The following is a 21,086-nucleotide window of genomic DNA, read 5'->3' on the forward strand; positions in this document are numbered from 1 at the left end:
CAGCATACTTCTTTTGTCTAGATTTCTGATGCAAATATTATCCACAAAGTGCTGATAGCATCTTCAGCCCATGCAGTTAATGCAAGGCCTAACAGCATTCACTTGCCCTAAACAGTAATAAAAAAGATGCCCCTCAGATGTGGTGGACTTCCCCCTTTAACTTATCTAATGTTTGAGGCTCCATAAAAGAACAAGGCCCTTGTTCAGCACAAGTTAGCAAAGACTGAATCGCTGCTAACTTCAAGTATGAACACTGAGATTACCAGAAAACAACAAAACAATTCAGGTGACCTTGCCAGGACCCTGAACCAGTAAAGGACAACCTCATTGTTTTGGTCATTTAGAAAGAACTGAGATCAGGAGTGAACATACTGACAGACTCTTTCCTTTTTAAGCTAGATAGTTGACCTCCTTTGTTCAATAAAAAATATCAATAAAACCTGAGACCACACCATTATGCATATTCAGTATGAATGGAACATGTTTTCTGGATACAGTGAATCTGATTTGTTATTTTTTAACAAGGGGGTTGTCCCAGTGGTCACTGACACTGCTCTATATACTATATAGGGGGATGGCAGGTTAACAAGGGGGATGCATTTTGGTCATTTTGCTAACAAGGGGATGGCATCCCCCCTCATCCTTCAACAAATCGCTTACTGACTGTAGGAACACTGACAAGCAGCTGGAGGTGGCACTGGGAATTCTGAGATCTACAAATGCTCTGGATTTGCCAGTATTTTTTCCACTTTCCTCCTTTTGCCAGTGTTTCTTCTTTTAACATTCCCTTTAAGGTGTAAGGTAAATAAAAGAAATTAACCAAGATGTTGCAAATTATTGTTAGAAATACACACACACACACATACACACACACACACACATATATATATATATATATACATATGTATATCATGTCTTGTTCATTGCTGTACCTTTGATGACTGTGGGGGTAACTGTATTTTGAAATCAGGCATTGAATGTCAACTTTATTGTTTCTAAGAATATAGTCACTATCTAATGCATCCGTAACCTGACTGTTAAGGTACCTAGACATGGACCTGCAGAGCCTCGGGATTAAAAATATCTGAACTAATCTAGCTAGGCCAATGAAGACACAGGTTCATGAAAGTTTTAAGGGCACATTTTAAATATCCCCAAAAAGGTTTTGTTTAATTTTTAAATATATACACATAAGTTAACATGTATTGATTAGAAAGATAGTAAAGGATAAATTAGTTAGAATAGAGATTTAATTTTTTTTTTCTTTACATTTTGCTAAAAAGAGCACAAATCAGCAGCCCCTGTTATCTTAAATGACTTCTTCCACTGCTCCGATAAAAAACTTCACACTTATAAAACTTCATCATCTAGATCAACTGATGTCAAACATTCACAATCATATGAATCAATGGTCAAACACAAACTTGAACTGAAAGGCCACAATTAGGTTAATTATTGACAGAAACCATAGAGTTAATGCAAGCCATCAGTAGAAATATTTAACATTTATACTCAACAATATACTAATAGCATTACTATGAAAAACATCATTCTTCAAAATCTTGTGCATTTTTTTTTTTTTAATAAAGAGAAGATACTGCATATGCACAAGATCACAAGGCCTCTTTTGGTCACTGCTCCTTTATGCTCTGTTGCACAAAAGGCAAAAGAGAACTGGGTTAACGAGCAGAAGGAAAACAAAAAGAGGCAACATTTTTGAGTGCAACCAAGTGTGACCAGTTGTTAAAATTTAAATATAGCATTATTACGTGACAGAGCCGGAGTTGCAGTTGGTCTTGTGGTGACGGCATTTTTCTGTGCACAATAAGAATGAAGTAACAAACAATGAGGAAAAAAAAAAACAGCCGTTATCACCAGTCACCAGTTGTAGCACAACATGTACTACCTTACTTTAACGTCTTTTTTAAATCTGAACATGCAAATCCATATTTCTTTGTTCTCTAGTGAGCTGCTTACAAAGCCTATGAAAAAAGTTTGTAAGTTTGCTTACAAAGCCTATGAAAAAAGCATGGATCAACATTCATTGAACATCAACAGTCATTCCCAGATCAGGAGTGTCTTCAAAATGGACTTTATAATCAGCTTCCGTCTCCTCAAATACAATTACCTGCAAATAAAGTGGAAAACATGGGAACATCAAAAATTGAATAGGGTCAGAAAGGCCAGTCGATTTCTTGTTATATTTGAGATAGACCTGTCCTTTGTAAGTTTTCATTACACATTTATGGTGATTTTTAAAGCACAACTACAACGTTAAAATGAACTTTGGAACTTGCTTCAGTGAGTGTTATCATAAACCGAGATGACAAAGGACACATTTTTCACTTGCGCTTAATTTACTAGCTGCACTATACAGGTGAAAAAATTATCCAAGAACCGCATGCAATTATTTTGAGTGGAAGAAAAAAACTCTCTGATATTAGTATGAGAGTTGTAAGTAGAATATACTGACTTCGTTGATTCCACTGTTGAGAAAGGGACCTGGGAGATAAAGAGTTTGCTGAGGGCCAATGTGCCAATATCGTCCAAGATTCTGCCCGTTAATGAAGACAACACCTTTACTCCAGCCCTGAGGTCAACATAGTGGAGGTTATCGGCATAAGTCATATCTTATCACATTCAGAAAAACAGAAGAGCATGAGGGTGCAAGAGTGTTTGAAAACATCTTCTGATAAGGGCGATGTCTTCACATGAGCATTTAAGACATACATCTGTGTCAAACCTGTAAACAACAGAAATACTTGGGCATTGTTGATGATCATATATAGGCTACTACTTCTTGCTAATTTTTAATCTTGCTAATTTTTAATCTTTTGATTATAGTTATTGATTACGTAATAGTTTGTGAATACTTTGTGAGTAAAACTTTAATTAATTTGCAAATTATATAATTCATAGACTACATTAAGCTTGACTTATTGGTTTGTAAAGGTTATTAAAACAACAAGATTAAGAAATTCACTCACGGGTAATTTAATAAATGTGTCACTTGGATAACCGTTCACAAACATCCTTCCCAGAAAAAATCCTGGAAAGCTGGGCTTGTGTGGAAGAGACTTCCAAGGAGCTCTGTATAGGCTGAAAAAAGTTTTTTTTTAAGCCAATTAATTACCACATGTACCCATAGAAACTGTCCACACAAGGTCAGCTAAGTGAAATTACAGAGCTCCATCCAGATTTAGACTAACAAAAAACAGCCTCTGCTCCGAGCAAAATAAAATACTGAGATCACCACATTTCACGAATGGGCCTCATGCAAGAACCACTTTTACGAACAGATCTGTTCTCAGAAGGCTTGTATAAACAATCAGCATTCACCATCAATTGGCAGCTGTACAAAGTGCCATTGTCCAAAGTAGTGCTGACCGAATAAATCGTATTTTCATCGTCATTGTGATATGAACATACGCAATGAACACATCGCAAAAGACGGCCTGAACTGCGATAAATAAAAAAAGATCATTTTGTTTACATGCACCATGCATTCATTTTCAGCACACGAACATTTCACCTATCAGATGGAGCCCTGGATACATGGACCATGCTTTCATACCATTTGGCCAGTCAGATGAAGTTCCAGCTAATTGTCAACTACCCTCAGATTAATTGATGTCAATTTGGTGGTGACTGCGTGGTTAGTTAGCATGATGGCTGGGGAAGGAGAGAAGACTGAGGAAAATGTGATTGACGAAGACCTTTTGGTGAAAAAGAGCAGCACTTCTGGTATTTGGAATTATTTTGTTAAAAACACAGATACTGTGTAAAACATGCTGAACAGTTTGTTCAATAAAAGCATGTTCGAAATTGCAACGGAGTATTAGGGTCACATTGAGGAAAAAAATCTGAGATTTCGAGAATAAGATCGTAATATTATGAGAATGAAGTCACTCACTCACTTTCAAAGCTGCTTATACCAGTTAGGGTCGTGGGGGGTGTTGGAGCCTATCCCAGCTTTCATTGGGTGAAGGGCAGGGTAACAATATTACCAGAGTAAAGTCTTAATTTAATGAGCATAAAGTCATAATATTTCAAGAAAAAAAATGTAAAATTATGAGAATAAAGTTGTAATTTTATGAGAAAAAAACCATGCTATGAGAATAAAATTGTAAAATTTTCAGGAAAAAAACATAATTTTTAGGAAAATATATTACCAGCAACCAACCAAACGGGCGAGAGGACAGTCAATGGCAGTTTGAGCTTGCTTCCGGAAACTGCTGTTTGTCATTTGCATTGTTGCACAATCACAGTTTCTTGCACAACCTTTTCAAAGACCTGATACTTATGATAATGTGGTGCTGATGTGCCAAAAGATTAAGTATTTCGTTATTTGTGAAACCTATACTAAAGCATAGCTTCACAAGATGCTCCACGTTCCTCATTTTAACGGAGGCGACAGGCTGTTCTTCTGATATTTCCCCTCTAAAATGACGCAAAGCCTAACATTATGACGTTTTTCAGATTTTTTTTCTCCCTCAATGTGGCCCTAATACTCCGTCGTTTGAAATGATTCCTTCCACTTCTTTATTCAGTGGGCATAGGCTATTCAGTGTTTAGGGTCTATGTTAGCAGTATACCCATTAGCTATACAGGAACTGTATAGCTAATATGCACACTTCAATATTTGTTTATTTATTGCCAGTCATATCGTCATCGCAATATTGTACAATGTTATCGGACATTGCAGATTTTCCTCATATCGTGCAGGCCTACTCCAAAGCTAAAAATACAAATATTTTTGGCCGATCTATTATGTTACTTTGAAAAAAATTTGAGTTTGAATACATGAATTAAACTTCATAGTGTATAACTATGTTCAATTATCCTGTCTGAACACTGGTCTTTGAATGCTTTACAGTGCTTTTCAAATTATAATGACAAATTACAATAACTCAGATGTTATTAATATAAAGATGTTATTAACATTAAATTGGCCATTGAGGCTGTTGCATAATACTACAGTATCAACAACAACATCTCAAATTTGACAGTACAATGTCATCTATGTCAGCATGTATTTCCTGTTGTGGCCACTTTGCTTTGGCAAGAATTTTTTTTATTTTTTAAATCTAATTTCATAGCAAACCTTTTCTCCTTTATTTGGAGAATGGTATGGACCTCGAGTGACACTGCGTTAACAGATAGTAATATTTTTCCCATTCCCTGGCCTTAACAGGTCCCTTAATTTCACAACTGATGGTGTTAAAAATGTAAAAAATAAATAAATAAATAAATAAATAAAAAAATTACTGATCTCCAAAGACAAGATCTCAATCTCAGGACTCATAAAGTTCTTCTTTTTACTTTTGGATGACTTTTTTTGTAAATGACTCCTCTGGACAAATGTGGTTGGACCCCTAGCCTTATATGGTATTTTGGGGGTTGTTGATTATGCTAATTCCCAGTTCTCATGAACGCACACTCATTTATGACACGGTGGTGTTCATTATGTTCACACTGATCATTTCAGTCAGTTTTATGAAGTTATGAGCATTAGTTGGCTCTAATGTGGCAAACTCATAGAATTCCACCTGACAAATAAAAAGTAAGTAAGATAACGATACAACAGTGTTCTTGAACGAGGCCCAGTGCCGGAAACATTTTGACATGAAATTAAGATGGTTATCTTCAATAATGTTGTAACTTTCTGTGAAAATATACACGCACCTTTCGATAAAGCTTGGGGTCAGATCCAGACTACGAATTACGAAATTTCTTAGTGGTGAATTATTAAGTAAGATGTCTCCAACAAGACCTGAAAAAGAACAAATACATTCTAACTATTCTGAAGTATTTTACTTGTATATGAAATATAACGCCTAGAAAAACTGGCGAGGTGTCGTGCTTGATAAAGAACATAAAGAAAGATTATACTAGGCATCGGTCACCTATGTTGTTCACAGTGTGGTCTGTGTTACAGAATTACAAGAATTTCCTCTGTCATCACGTGAAGGAGATTAATAGGCTCCACAGTACCTTTACGCTGGCTGTCCAAGGCTTTTCCATAATTCACACGACCACAGTTCTCCACAAGTAAGCTCAGTGTTCGCTCACCCTACACACACAAAAAAAAGATTAACAGTAAGCTTAGACACTTTGAGTAACACATATACAATTATTTTAAAAAATACAGGACACACTGTTGAGGGAAAACATTTGCAATTTCAAACAGCATTCATAAGTTGCTCAATGAACTCTCCTCTTTCAGAACCATTTTTCCATTTCAGTGTGTCATAGACCGTGAAGTGACAAACATTAGAAAACCTATGTCAAATACCTAAAAGTCACAGGTTTAGCTGTGTGCTCAGACATTGTGTTACAGCTGAGCTGCTCTGTAATGTAGCACGCACTTTAATTATGTTTTCTCTCCATAAAACAAAGATCCTGAGCAAAAAATCCTCTGGAAATATTTGAAAGACTTATTCTTTCTGGATCTATGATTATTCAGTATTCTATTAAAAATATTATACCTTCCCATCAGGAACAGCTAATTCCAAAGTCTTGAACTCAAAAACACCAATGAAACTCCTGTCCACAAACACCTGAAGAGACATTTAATACAGTTAAGGTTACAATTAAGGCAGACACACAAATATTTGAAGGTGACTGTTTAAAGCCTGTCAATGAGCAGTTCACCCAATTATAGCTAATTCTCAATGGCCACTTATATTGAAAAAAGACATTTATACTGTGCTGAATGGTTTACAAGTTGACTGAATGGTTTACAAATTCTCCTTAGGCAGACCTGGGAAGAAGGAGCTTCCACACAGTTGATATTCTCATGTCTAGGAGATAGTGACAGTTGAATGTTCAAGGAAGCACTCACCAGAGCCCTGTCTCTAACGTTGTTTCCAGATCTTAAACTGCCTCCACTGGTGATAGTTGTCTCATAGAGAGTGTATCCATACGACTGGCCATTCCCATTGTTCACAGGGAGATTCTCCATGTTAACAGGAGTCTGAGTTTTAAAAGGCTTTTGAGAGCAAGAGAAATATGGGATTAACCTGGTGACAACATACGCCTCCATTTAACTTGTTTTAACTCAAATTGATTTAACATATCTCTTAAGGTAACTGAAAAAAATCAAATAAGCGTCACTAACATAAGACGGCTACATCTAGCCGTGACTTTGTATTTGTAATGCACTGGAGTGGTTTAACAATACTGTAGTGTTACAGGCACAAAGCCATACACCACAAAAGACACAGTGAATGAACTGTAATACCCTGCGGGCCAATAATGATCCAGACTAAGCTGAGCATACCGTGTGTGTAAACGGTAAGACATCCCATAGAGACAGGTGCTGGAACATGATGGCTGCTTCGTATCTGTCTTTAGCGTGGAGGACTGGCATATCCGGGAGCTTTACACCTCATGCATTCAGAACAGTTTGAAATCAGACAAATTCTCAAATCAAAACCATTAAAACCTTTCAGTAGTAAGAGCACAGAACAAATCAGCTCATTGTGATATATATACCGTAAATTCTCAAATAGTGGCCGGGGCCTTTATTTACGTCAACCGAAGAAAGAACTTGGCCTTTATTTGAGGCAGGCTATTATTAGAGACAGGCCATTATTTAATGGGCTACTATGATCTTCAAGATCATAATGCAAACGAACCAGCGCGGATTGTTTTAAGTTTAAGCTACAATGTGAGATTGATTAATTAAGCTAATGCAATATACATATCTCTATATTGCATCAGCTTGTGTGCAATGCACAATAAAGTTTAGCACACACACCTCACAAAAGTGGATATTTCATGAGCATTCAAACTGCAGAATTTTCACGGTCATTTTAATGTACCAATATTACCTGAATTTGGAGACAGAACGAAGAGCACAATTATCGACAGATTAAAACCATCTGTGGATATTGCAAATGATGCCATAGTTTACAAAGAACACAAAATGAAATTGGCAATCATTTACTATATTTACATTGATTAGTGTTAATTATTCTGTGAACTATTTGTTTTATTGTTAATCAAGGAGGATAAACGGGAACAGGTTGAAATAATGAGAGGTTTAGAGATAAAATTTGTTCCTCTGTTTCCAGCTCCCTGGCCAACATGTCCCTACCGTACCGACGGCATCTAAAATCCGACATTTTTTCACTTCCGTGACTTTTCCCAAGTACCGTTAAGACGTGCTGTTATGAAATAGAAATAATGAAATAACGCATAGGAAATAGGAAGGAGAGTTTTGGCAGTGATGTCCCTGAATACTAATAATGGGCCATTAACACACATAGTCCTACAGCAACCACAAACCATGTGAGTTAGAACACTATCAGTACGGTGTTTCTGTTAGCCTAAAAAGTGAAAAGAATAGCAACAGAGAGGTGAGCATAATTACCGTATGTGGCTGTACTGATGTAAATAATGCTGTTGAAATATGATGAATTTACCACCTGAGCCCTTCTGTAGTTTTTTAATTTTTTTTTTACCTGGCCTGTACTTGGGAGCGGCCTTTATTTGCCCAGACAGGCGACATCCCTGGCTATAATTTGAGACCCAGCGTTTATTTGGGAATTTACGGTATGTATATATTGGTATGGCCAGTTGTAGATATCAAATTTGATATGGTCAGTTTGTTTCTCACATTTAGAGCTAAATTCTGTTTCTGGTCCAATGTAGTTAATGACAATTGCTTATTGAAACTGAAATTTGCAAGAGAACATGCAAGGAAAAGCAACGTGAGCGTTTCTGTCACTTACTTTGGTAATGGCTGAAGAGATCCCTGAGGAGGTGATACTTCGGAGTGTAATCTCCGGCTTCAGACAAAGGTGCGTCATAATCTGGAAGAGCAGGATGATTATAATAAGATTGACAATGCACAGTCTAAAGTCAACACATCAAGAATAACAAACCAACGCTGAATCAATTGGCTCAACTGAAGGCTCGCTTTCAAACAGATGTATCAATACCACTTGGTCATAAACAATACATTGTTCTTGTGCTCTATTTCTCTCCAAATTCTTTCCAAATGTGCTACTGGCCGAGTTGTTATCTGTTCAACAATAGGGTGCGGCTGCCGGTACTTGCTCGGTGGTCTTATATTGCTGTGTTTTTAGTGGTCATAAGAACCACAGCCACAGAAGTCACAGACAAGCAAAGAGTTGTGTCAGAAAAAGCAAAGCTCATATAAACCAAGTTCTTTTAAGCCATATGACAATGTAGGGACATTGTAGAAAGCCGTATAAAAGAAAAGCAACCAACCGTAGCTTGTGATTAATGGCTTGTAGGATGGGTTATCCGCTGCCCCATTCATGAAGCCAAAGTTAGTGCCACCATGAAACATATACAGATTGATAGACATGCCACGTCTCAAAATCTCCCTCACCACGGCAATCATATCTGTCAAGCAGAGATGTTATTTCAGTTCATCATGAAACAAAACAAGTTGTCCAAAACCTCAATTGCAGGCTTAATCATGAAAAATATTAGATTCATTACATTACACTTACACATTTTTATGTGCCTTTTATGTACTGTTTCTTTCCTGTATTCTAAAATGTCATATTCATTTTATTGAAAAAAGACATATAAGACAAAGATCTTAGAATGATAATCTTACCCTCAGCAGGAAAAACATGATGAAGATCACCCCATCCATCAAACCATCCGGTCCAGTACTCCATCACCAATGTTGGGCTCTTTGGCTATTAAATGAAGGTGTACGAACAAAAAAAAAAGATGCTCTTTTATGTTTCATTAAACAAGCACTATATTTTACCAAAATAAAATCCATCCATTAGGCTATACCTGTACAGCCTCTAGCTGCTTAATGTCATTGTGGTTCAGCTTCTGAAAATTAATAGTCCTGAGAACTAGAAGACAGGAAAGGGGAAAAAACAGTGTAAACATAGCAGAGACCTTCAGTAGCCATACTTTCATAGTTTGATCGAAGTAAAGAATTAATTTAACCGTTGTTCACAAAAACAAAGCACTTGGTAAACGTATACATAAAATAGTATACAGAGATAGAAAGTACCTCCACTGAGTCCTCCATTCATTAACCCGTCATGGTTATCACAGGTTAGGAGAAGTTCACTAATACCTCTGGACTCCAGAGCCTAAGTAAGGAGAAATCAAATGCTTGCTGAACTAATACTAGATCTGCTATGAGACACTTTGGTATAGAAATGACCTCTCCTAAGGTTGTGGACATTTCTACTGCTAGCTCTACACTTTGCCATTTTCTGACTTTTGTATGTGTGTAAGGGTGTAGTTGTGCATAAACACAAACTGAGGAGTGTACTTGTGTGCATGTTTGCGTGTCCACTGTATCATCACATTTTCAAAATGAAGTCCATACCTCTTTAATAAAGGGCATGTAATTGGCATCCTCTGCAAAAGATCCATATTCGTTTTCCACTTGCACCGCAATTATAGGGCCACCTTTCTTGAACTAGAATATACAAACATGTAGAATGACCAGGTGTACAACACAGTGTCAGTCATTATTGCTTTATTGTCCTGAATCCGCTGCTGTCATCTATCTATCTATCTATCTATCTATATATCTGATTCATGGAAAAAGACAGTGCCATCCTATAATGGAGAAAAAGTTTAACTGATAAATTGTCAGTGTGGAAACCTGGATGTGTTTCGCATCAAACAAACATTATTGTATCGTGCTTGGACTGTTTGATTACATCTCAGAATGTAGTCAGGAAGTGATTTAGACTAATGACCTGAATAACCTTGGATAATGAAGTAGTTTTAGAGACTGGATATTCTAGCAATCACATTTGCATTTGACTGGATGGAGTGAATGCTAGTAACGTTACCAAGCCAAGAGTCAATTTACCTGAAATGGGACAACTTTTGGAATTAGCTTGTTGAAGAAGACATTCACTGCTTCAGTGAAACCTGGGTAGGTTGTTCTCACCTTCATCTGCTCATCACGGAGGAGCCAGCTATAGATGTTTTGAAAATGTTACCACACCCCTCAATGTGCTGTCAACGGTTTATCAAACATCCCTTTTTATGAACAGCAAAGAGCACAAGGTATTAAATGAACAGAGATGATGAACAACAACAATGAAAGAAGATTATCAATTAACAACGATCTACAGTAACAACAAAGTATTCAGGCTTGACTATTTAATTACCTATTTAGTTTTGTGTCAGCTGCTCTTCCAGTTACAACAGCATCTTCTGTTACTAGATCAAGTACCTCCTCTGTTCTCACATTAGCACTCTCGAACTTATTATAACAGCATTAGTCTTGGAATTTTTTCGCTCAACAAGCCTCTGTCTGCAAGTCTCGGTTTGTGAAAGACGGTTATTTTGCTGGGACAGGAAGTTTGGCTTTGCCAGACCACTTTAATGATTAGCCTAGCTCTACTGACAACTCTCAGAACGTTATCTGAAACACCGTTTGTGTGACTTTAATAATCGCCAAACAACGTGAGCCCGCAGCATTAGCGTGCACCAGGAAAGTCTCTCTAGATACATGGCTAATTATTAAGCCACGTATTGATATAGCTATATAATTATGAACAGCAAAAGCTTACCTTGGCAACCCTCCAAGATCTAGTTCAGAGCATACATACGGCCCTGGGCGTAGAATCACCCAGAGACCCAGCTCTTCCGCCAACTGTAGGAAAGCCCTGAGAAAGCAGCAGATGGACACTGGATTACATAGTTTGGTGAATCTGTCCACCTTAAGACACAGATATCTCAAATCCAGGTACTTTAAACAGAGATTGTTCCTCATTTAAACTCTGTAGGATTGATCCTGAAACAAAATAATCCCATCTGGTGTTTGCCAATGTAAACAAATCACTGGTTACTTTCAAAGTTTCGAAACTCCATATTGGCAATGATTCAGCCAAACGCTGACAGGCATCAGGGTTTGGTTTTTTTTTTTTTTTTTTCTTCAGGAGTTGCAATGTGAAGCCTGTTGTTATGGAAATTGTTCTCTTGTGTAATGAGGACATCTACATTGTATTCCCTTAAGTCTGAAACCCCAGTTAATGATGATACCATGAACCAAACAAGCATGAGGAAACACATCCCACCTGATTAAAAACACACACAATGCCGTCAAGGGACAGCATACCTGCCGTGTTATATTTATCTTCATAAAGAGGTGCTAAAACTCTTCTCAATACAGTGTTTTTCACATAAGCTATATGCCATACGCTGTCAAAAGACTTTTACATGGAGCAAACTGACAATACAGTCCAGATGAAAAAAAACCCTCAAAACATTCCATTTAACATTTTTACTGGTACATGAAAGATATATATATATATATATACATACATATACTTTATTGCAATTATATACTGGATCATATAGTATACCCTGAAGCAGTCAGAGCTCTATTTACTATAATATCCATCTAGTTTCTTCTAATGCTATTTAAAGCACAACAAATAAAGAAAAGAGGATGACTCTTACTCTAAGTCAAGCTGTCCTCGGAACTGAAAAGAGCCTCTCTCAGGTTCATGCAGACTCCACGGCACATAACTGAAAGTGTAATGGACTCAGTCTTAGTCAGATGCAAAATGACTAATGCAACTCAGATGCAAATTATAATAGTGTTGTGGTTCATTAAGCTACAACAAACACCTACGTAGTAAGTGTATTGATACCACAGGCCTTCATCTTCATTAGTCTATCTTTCCAGTAGGCTCTGGGTACCCGGAAGTAGTGGACAGAGCCTCCCAGTATGCGGAATGGCTCTCCTTCTAGATTGAACTGGGAAGAGTTGACGCTCAGTCCAACTCTTCTGACAACTTGTACTCTTCCTCTCTGAGTACTAAAAAAAGGGACATTATACAGATTCACATAATGCAGTCACATTAGGTAGTGTGCATTAAGAGCATAATGTTATTGAATGTTAAAAGTACAATGCACCAAACATTTATGCTGAATTTAAAGTGAATATTAATCTTGAAGGACGGCTGAGTTGAAAGAAGGAGTTTCAAGTCTGTGGTCCATGAGATTGCAAAAGCTAAACAGAGGCTGTTTTTGTCAGAGTAAAAAAAATTGTCTACTCAGTCTATAATATCCATTGAGCACTTCTCGTTCAGTGACCGACCTGCAGGTATTACCAACTTAGAATAATACAAAGGAAAATGGACAATCAAAGTAATATACATAAATGCATGCCCACGTATCAAAAAGAGTGCAACTTTCCTAAGAGTCTTACCCCATGTGTCGGAAAATGATGAAACCTGCGATAGTCAAAAAGAGAACAAAATAACGTCTTTTATGGGCACTCCTTACGGTAAGAACGACCATCGATCTGTGTTCAAAAACTATCAAGAGATAAAATCAGATCTGAACAAAACAAAAACATCGCCTGTGACAAACAGGTAACCCGCGGGAGAACAAGTTGTTAGAGCGTATACTTCTAATCCTGCTATATTCTAAAGGCAGCAGACGGGCAACTTTTCCAGAGCTATGCACCACCCAGACACTACCACGGAGAACCGAGGCTTCTGTGAGCCCTGCTCGAAACTGTCGCACTTTTTGAAAACTACACATCCCTAACTAGCCCGGACATGACTGTTGCGCAGGCGCATAAGCAGTAGGCCTGGAAGCAGTCTGCAGTTCTGTTGTTTTGAGAGGTTGGGAATATTGATATAAACTTTTAAAGCGTGAGACAGAGACCTCTAAATAGGAGCGGGCGTATGAGGTATGATATGATAAAACGTAACACAAGAATATGTTTCAAGGAAAAAAATTCAATAATATTTAACTTAGCCCTCTCACTATTAGCTTCCTAGCTGTTTTGCTACTGAGCAGTCAGAGTCAGCATAGATTGCTCGATGTTTACAACTTGCTAGCTGGATAAAGATGTTCCGTCGTCACGTACGTTGTTAGCATGTGTAGTCTCTTAGACGGGGTTTTGTGCATTAAGCGTGGTTCTTGTAATCATGCATGACACTTTAATATTCGAACAGGATGGCACCTCGTCTATTCTAAGATTACTGTTTTATTGGAGTGTCCGAACAATTGTCAACTGCCTTTTCGATTGTGTACCTACCTAGTCAAGTACAAAACATGGTTATACCAACCAGCTCATGCAGCCGGTCATTCATACATGTCAGTGAATTGATATATATAAGTAGAATATTAGTTATCCGAGCGGTAACAGAATTATCTAGATCAATGACTGGTTGCTTTGACGAGTTCTGTGTCAGGTGACCCTTGGTCATGTCAGCTTGATTTGTACATGTGCAAGAAACAGTATCTGTGTTGTACAGAGCATGTTAGTAACGTAACACTGGCCTTTTTAGAGGGGTATTAAGAACTGCAGTGATTTCATATCTATCAAATTAGCTCCGTGTTAATTTATAATTTACCTAATCATAATCACTGGATACCCAATAATTGATTTTCACATTTTCATTTTTTAAATGCGCACATGAATGTTGCTGCTGTAGAGAACAATTTTTTTTTTTACAGGTTGTTGGGCTTGACCCATTTTACCATGAGAGTTTTTCAGAAGTTCAGCCCACCTTCCTTCTGCAGTTGATGAATCTGCAGCTGGTGTGGAGATGACGGACAGTGTCAGGGCCTTCCTCCGCTATGTTGCGACGGTTAGTATCTTTCCTCTTTGATAGATTAACAAGTGGTCGGAAAAAAAGATTTGCTTGAAAGACCATGGTCTAAAAATCGATTGAGTTAGTGTTGTGTACACCATTATACCATTTAGGGTGTTAGTCACATATCCGTACGCGTGTGTGTCTGTATGAGTATAAATGTGATGTTTGGTCAACCCAAAATTTACGTATTGTTTCAGAGGAAATGTTAAGTATGCCTGACAGTTGTATGATAAGCCAAAAAAGAGGGAAAGGGTTGTACCTGCTTCTCTCTACACATTTGCCTTTGTCTTTGAAAGACAGAAGAGGGAATCTGATTCGCAGTACATTTGCACCTCTTAGTTAAACGAAATTCATTTGTATTCTGGATCTGAAAAACTTGCATTGTTGCCAGAGTCATATTCTCTTATAAAACATATGAAGTAGAGCTTTCCTCAGGCCAGATTCTCTATTGATTCTAACAGTGAGTGTATCTCATGTCTGCTATAGCTCTAGATACGCACATATTCTGCACTTAGTCTTATCCTGACAGAGAGTACCTAACAAAAATGCATTCACTGTATTACGCCAGTCCAGTTTTTAGCAAAGCAGGTGGTTCTTATGCGATACGGGTCCGGATATAATTTTTTTACGGCGTGCATTTTACGAGATTACCATGCTAATTTGACAGAATAATTTTGAACCCCCTTTTGTAAACCACAGGGGATCAAGGACTCCATTCTGGGGATTGGAACAATCTCCAAACTGGACGCCCGTATTCAGCAAAAACGGGAAGAGCAGAGGAGGAGAAGAGCCAGTGGTGCCCTGGCACAGAGGCGGGCACAGAGTGAGGAGCGTAAACAGGAGAGGTGGGCATTGTACTCATGATATGTGTCACTCTCCAGTATCGTAATCCCCTCTTTAATAACCGTTTTTAACAATCAGTTTTTAGAGGGTGTTTTGAAAGCATAATCAGGTGGAACCAAAGAAAACCCATGATCAGCAAAATCCCCTGTAGTATGCCAGAATGTTAAAATTCTTTGATACAAGAAACACTTTGGACATTTCTCTTTCTGTTTTCCTCTTCAGTGAGCCCAAAGTTGTAAGCAGAATTTTTCAGTGCTGTGCCTGGAATGGAGGAGTATTTTGGGTATGTGCTTTCTTGACAAAACTGTGCTGATGTACTTCCTAATGTTCTGTTTTTGGCTCTTAAAAATGTTATTTACAAGAATGGTGTTCAATCTTAACCTGTGTGTTATAATTGAATATTACTGTCAACATATGAATCTGAAAATATTTTCTCCTTCACAGCTCAGTTTGTTCCTTTTCCACCGGGTGTTTATTCCCCTGCTTCAGGCTCTCACAGCAAAAATCATTGGTATGTAAATATCTCCGGGACACAGAGGTCATTTTTGCTGGAAGTTTCTTTTGCTATTGTTGCGATGAACCATTATTGCATTCACATTTATCAAACCTTCTTCTTTTTTTCCCCCTTAGGCGATCCGTCACTGCATGGCAATGTGTGGTCATGGTTGGAGTTCATCTTGACCTCTGTATTCAGTGCTCTCTGGGTGCTCCCACTGTTTGTGCTCAGCAAGATAGTCAATGCTATTTGGTTTCAGGTGAGCCTGTCCCCAGTGCTGTCTAGGGTATTACTGTTTGATTGATGATCCTCTCTGTGGATTCATGCCTGACTGTCAGTTCTGACTGTCGTTTAATCTTCCTAAGCCAATCGTGGACCGGATTCAGAAAAAAAAAAATCAGACAGAGTCACAGACTAATTGTATTCTCATTCGGTTTAGTTAAAAATCCAAACGCATCAAATGTCAAAGACTAGGAATCACATTCTCTCTCCATATAATTGTATTTATTAGCGTTATGAAAGGCAAAAACTGATCATAGATCAGCGTCCTTGAGAATTATACCACATACAAACCCAGAAGTAGTCTTTATGTTTGAAAGGAGCTCCATGCGTAATAACTTGAACAAACTCAAATGTAGACTCTGGAATGAAGGCCCACCAGATGTTTCACTGTCTCTCGGTTTTTCTGTGGTAGGACATCGCTGATCTGGCTTTCGAAGTGTCTGGACGTAAAGCTCAGCCATTTCCAAGTGTCAGCAAGATCATAGCAGACATGCTCTTCAACCTCCTCCTGCAGGCCCTGTTCCTCATTCAGGTAATCTTCCGTTCATTCAGTTGTTCATTCCATGAAAATAGGGCTTCAACTCACAACAGCCCACACCGGGGGGCCTGTACTACGAAGCGAGTTGAAGGTAACTTCTGGTTAAGTGAACTCAGAGGAAGTAGTAAACCTCCTAATAGAAGAGTCCTATGGCTTCATTCTCCTAGCAAAACAAAGCCACAGAGCTCTTCTATTGGGAGGTTTACTACTTACACTGAGTTAACTTAACCAGAAGTTACCGGGATAAGCCAGTGATCTTGCATCGTAGTACAGCCCTGTGCTCAGCTGCTGCGTGTTTTGTTGTCAGTATATGAAGTGCTATATAGTAACTCGCTGTTTGACATGCTGCTACAACCACATGCAAATCCAGTAACGTGGCCATTTACAGCTGTTTTTCATGATGTGTTTGTTTATCACCAACCATGTTTGACATACTGTATAAATATACGAGGTGTAGCTATTAAATAATGAGACTAATGCTGTAATTCAGTTTTAATGATAACAGTTTAATGACAGTAATAATGACTGGTTAATAACCAGTCTTTTTATGGATGGAGACTGTTTCAGCAATCATTCTCATGCTGAGGCGTTGATCATTTTGGACGATTTGTTCATTTCGAATGCTGGTTCTTGACGGGTATGGGCGTCCACAGCGTTCGTCATCTTCGACATCCTCTCGACCCTCGCAAACTCTCTTGTGCCACTCGAACACACGTGCACGTGACACGCATTCCTCCCCATAAACTTCAGTTAGCAATAGCATACGAAAAGATTCGGTCGCCGTTTTGTTCAGTTTCCCCAGAGATTTCAAACTGATGCATTGCTCGATTTTGGAACTTACCATTTTTATGACACGTCAGAGGAAACACGTCTACTTCAAGCAATGCTTTCAAGGGTTGTTTATGTTTATTCAGGGGTCAATGTACACCATGTGGTTTGCACACGCGCGCTCTGGTTCGACTTGCAGCCCTGTCTCGTTATTTAATAACCACAACTTGAATGCAAACAGTGTCAGTCAGTGGAATATTGTTCTCTTCCTTTTAGGGAATGATTGTCAGTCTCTTCCCAATTGATGCCATTGGTCAGATGGTCAGCCTGCTGCACATGTCTCTTCTCTATTCCCTCTATTGTTTTGAATATCGCTGGTTCAACCATGGTAAGCCAGAGGTGTTTTAAAATTAGTATTCACTTTGTTTGGTACTCGCCATGTTTACTGTGTGCCCTTTTCTAAGCTTTTGTAAACATTCTTTTTTTCAAAATGTTACCTGTCACCAGTAACTGAAAGAATAGCGTAAAATGGCATGTGGTGTGATTAAATGTTTTTTACATGTTCAGTCCTGGTGGACTGTTTTTATGCTTGATGCAACAACACTTTTGTACAGTAGTGAGTAAAGCATTGTTTTTAATTTGTGCGACTGACTCGTTGATGCATTTTCTGGTGCATTTTTGCTAAAGGGATTGAAATGCACCAGAGGTTGTCCAACATTGAGAGGAACTGGCCCTACTACTTTGGCTTTGGTCTGCCCATGGCGCTTCTCACTGCTCTGCCATCGTCTTACATTATAAGGTTGGTCTGCTCAACCTGTGATTCTAATTACCTGAAAATAAAAGGGACTCTGTTGAAAATGGTGATGATTTGAGCCCTGTGTATCTGAAATCTCTAAGCAGGTTTGAGTTTGATTTTGGTCCTTTGATTGAGGTTTTTTTTTGACTGGGCTGTTTTTTGAAACATGTCCCTCTGTTAACTGTTTCTCTCATTCTTTCTTCTTTAGTGGCTGTCTGTTCTCCATCCTTTTCCCACTCTTCATCATCAGTGCTAATGAAGCCAAGACCCCAGTGAAACTATAGTGAGTGACCCCTCACTCTCTCTCTCTCTTTCTCTCTCTTTCTCTTTCTCTCTCTCGCTCTCTCTCTTTCATCATGCCGATTCTTTTACACATAACATCTTCAAACGTATCTCTCACCGTCTTGTCGTTTTGTGTCTTTTTAACAGCCACTTTCAGCTGCGCCTCTTCTCCCTTGTTGTGCTCATCAGTAACAAGCTGTTTCATAAGACAGTCCACCTGCAAAGTTCTCTCACATCTTCCACCTCTACCGAGAGGCTGCCCTCTCCTCACGTCTCGCCTACCCGCCAGCGACCTTTGCCCTCCCAGTGAACACAGCAGAGTTTCAAAAGCGCATCCGAGATTGGAGACCTCTGTTCCAATGCATTCGGATGCAGAGCGTGAATGCGGGATCTTTCTGAGCTGGAGAGGTTGTTTGGAAATTGATTTTTTTTTTTTTTTGTCCTTTCTATGTAATTTGTCAGCCCATTCAGTGTCCTTGTGGAGGATCAATCTGGTTTGTTTTTAATGTGAATGACTCACAAATTGGCATTTGACTGCCCTGTGCCTCAGTGAAAAAAAAAAAAAAAAACACACACACACAGAAACACGTAAGGTGATATATTTGGCTCTTTTGTGTGGTTTTGTTATCTGTTTTGTACTTGTCACGTGCCATTTGAATGATTTAAGCATTTTCGAATACACAACCCACATGTTCGCGTACACATATAATTTCTCTTACCCAAGTCTACACGTTTACCACCGTTCCTCTTTTTAACAGTTTAATCGCCTTACCTTACGATTTTACGGTAATTCTTTTTTTTTTTTTTATCTGGTGTTGGAGAAAGGGGCATCAGAAGCGACTATGTCTTTTTAAATCTATGTACAGTACGTTGTCCTGGTGACACAGATGGTAGTGGCTTACTGGCTGTTTAATTTGTGTGGTAAATCATTGGAGCCAAGTAACAAAATTCCTGTCATGGTCTTGAACAGAAGCAGGTACAGGACTAATGTCATGCTGGTATCCCAAGCCAGAGAAGCAGAATACACAGCAGTGATGTTTTCCTGTGATGCACTGGATGTTTCTTAAAAAAAACAAAACAAAAAACAAATAAGCTGTTTTTTAAAATTAGGTTGTCACTTCATACAGATGGCATCTGCTTTTACTGATGAAATTCCATAAAAAACAAAAAAACAAAAGGGATATGTTTTGACAGTGACTGCTTTCTAGGGAATATCATTGTAACGTTTAAGCAAGGGAGCTGGTTTTAACCCCCTGCTTGATCCATTTCAACCTTTGTTCTGCGGTTTGATGTCAAGTGAAACAAACCAACAATTTTTTTTTTTTTTTTGAAGGTATGCACAAGTTAAGCTTTAGGATTCTGCTGCTGGGACAGATGACACTGCCAAACTGCTAAACGCATTCAGTTTAACTCATTTAGATCAAGCCAGTACCAAGTTCTGGTGAGCAGTGGTGTGTCTAAGTCTGAGTTTTATAGATAGAAACAAATGGGGGGGTAGTCTTTATCTCCCGCTTTTGGAAATCCTCTGTCTCTGTTGCTAAAATACAAAATCTCAAAGGGGTTTTGAATGTCCTACCTGAAGCACATGCTGAGTCACCAGTCTCATTGTCGGTGTATCTGATGGGAAGAGAAGGTGTGAGTTTTTTCCGAAATGGTCTATAATTACTGATTATTGTAAGAAGTGCATAGTGTTACGTATGCAGATTGATCTTTGTGAGTGAAGTTTTGTAAAAGTATTACACATTATTTCAATAAAATTTGTCTGTATGCACTATTTTTCATGAGTGTTTTATTTGTGTGTGTGTGAGTGTGAAGATTACACACGAATGCACACAGAGCTTCTTTCTCTTATTTTTTTTTCTTTCTATGAAAATCTATGAAATAATCTTTGTATAGTTAAATCAAAACCGTACACAGTTGATGAGATTGATCGATGTGATCAGAGCAGAATTTTAACAGCTGCAGATGTCCGAAAGCAAGGACAGAAACTCTGAACTTTGCTACAGGAATTGAATCAAAGCAGATATCAACTCGATCTTCATCTCATTCAGTTTCCTCACTGGCTCCACAGTTAAAACAATCAATTGGAAAATCTTGCATGGAGGTCCTTTCTTTGCAGGAGGTTGCTCATGGTAACATTTGTGATGAAACAGGTGGCCTGTTCTCGTCCTACCATCTTTTTATGCTCAAATGACCCTTTTCTGCATGGAAATCTGTGTTCATGGTTGGAGTTTATGCTGTTCATGTGTGCTCAGTAAAAAATTTGTGCTATTTGGTTTCAGGCAAGCCTGTCCAACCTGATGTCTGTGATTTGTTGTTGACTGATAACTGTCTCTTTTTCTCTAGAGTTACGCTCATTTGGTTGTTACTTCATTCTCCAAAACAAGTCATGCTCTGGAATCTAAACAATAGGCCAATGAAGAGAAGTCTCACAATAAATATACTCTTGATGTAATTTATTCTGGCAGTCAAATGCATCACATTACTGAC

General features: G+C 38.4%; 2 protein-coding genes across 2 annotated transcripts; one reads left to right on the forward strand and one right to left on the reverse strand.

Moving 5' to 3' along the window:
• Positions 1–1,296: 1,296 nt before the first annotated feature.
• On the reverse strand, positions 1,297–13,443 carry LOC115828766 (beta-galactosidase-1-like protein 2). Its single transcript, XM_030792856.1, has 19 exons — positions 13,190–13,443; positions 12,611–12,796; positions 12,436–12,504; positions 11,544–11,639; positions 10,835–10,943; positions 10,340–10,432; positions 10,016–10,097; positions 9,787–9,851; positions 9,599–9,683; positions 9,241–9,378; positions 8,739–8,819; positions 7,283–7,389; positions 6,845–6,991; positions 6,489–6,560; positions 5,995–6,073; positions 5,686–5,773; positions 2,988–3,099; positions 2,474–2,590; positions 1,297–2,128 (listed from the first exon to the last, which is right to left on the reverse strand). The coding sequence occupies exons 1-19, from the start codon at positions 13,279–13,281 to the stop codon at positions 2,042–2,044; spliced, it is 1,905 nt and encodes a 634-aa protein (XP_030648716.1). The 5' UTR covers positions 13,282–13,443; the 3' UTR covers positions 1,297–2,041.
• A 139-nt stretch (positions 13,444–13,582) lies between these two features.
• Positions 13,583–20,370, forward strand: ei24 (EI24 autophagy associated transmembrane protein). Its single transcript, XM_030792850.1, has 11 exons — positions 13,583–13,678; positions 14,452–14,585; positions 15,291–15,436; positions 15,657–15,717; positions 15,879–15,945; positions 16,065–16,189; positions 16,625–16,744; positions 17,795–17,906; positions 18,206–18,317; positions 18,523–18,597; positions 18,744–20,370. The coding sequence occupies exons 2-11, from the start codon at positions 14,544–14,546 to the stop codon at positions 18,904–18,906; spliced, it is 1,023 nt and encodes a 340-aa protein (XP_030648710.1). The 5' UTR covers positions 13,583–13,678; positions 14,452–14,543; the 3' UTR covers positions 18,907–20,370.
• The last annotated feature ends 716 nt before the right edge of the window (positions 20,371–21,086 follow it).

Source organism: Chanos chanos, chromosome 15 (assembly GCF_902362185.1).
Source record: "Chanos chanos chromosome 15, fChaCha1.1, whole genome shotgun sequence".
NCBI lineage: Eukaryota > Metazoa > Chordata > Actinopteri > Gonorynchiformes > Chanidae > Chanos > Chanos chanos.

Bases quoted from the DNA above. Each gene is read 5' to 3' on its own strand.
- ei24 (XM_030792850.1), top strand. From the start codon at position 14,544: ATGACGGACAGTGTCAGGGCCTTCCTCCGCTATGTTGCGACG. The intron at 17,907-18,205 runs GTAAGCCAGAGG...TTTTTGCTAAAG, and splicing joins ATATCGCTGGTTCAACCATG to GGATTGAAATGCACCAGAGG. The intron at 18,318-18,522 runs GTTGGTCTGCTC...TTTCTTCTTTAG, and splicing joins CCATCGTCTTACATTATAAG to TGGCTGTCTGTTCTCCATCC.
- LOC115828766 (XM_030792856.1), bottom strand. From the start codon at position 13,281: ATGGTCGTTCTTACCGTAAGGAGTGCCCATAAAAGACGTTATTTTGTT. The intron at 9,852-10,015 runs GTACTTTCTATC...CCTGTCTTCTAG, and splicing joins GAATGGAGGACTCAGTGGAG to TTCTCAGGACTATTAATTTT. The intron at 8,820-9,240 runs GTTGGTTGCTTT...CTGCTCTTCCAG, and splicing joins GCCATTAATCACAAGCTACG to ATTATGACGCACCTTTGTCT.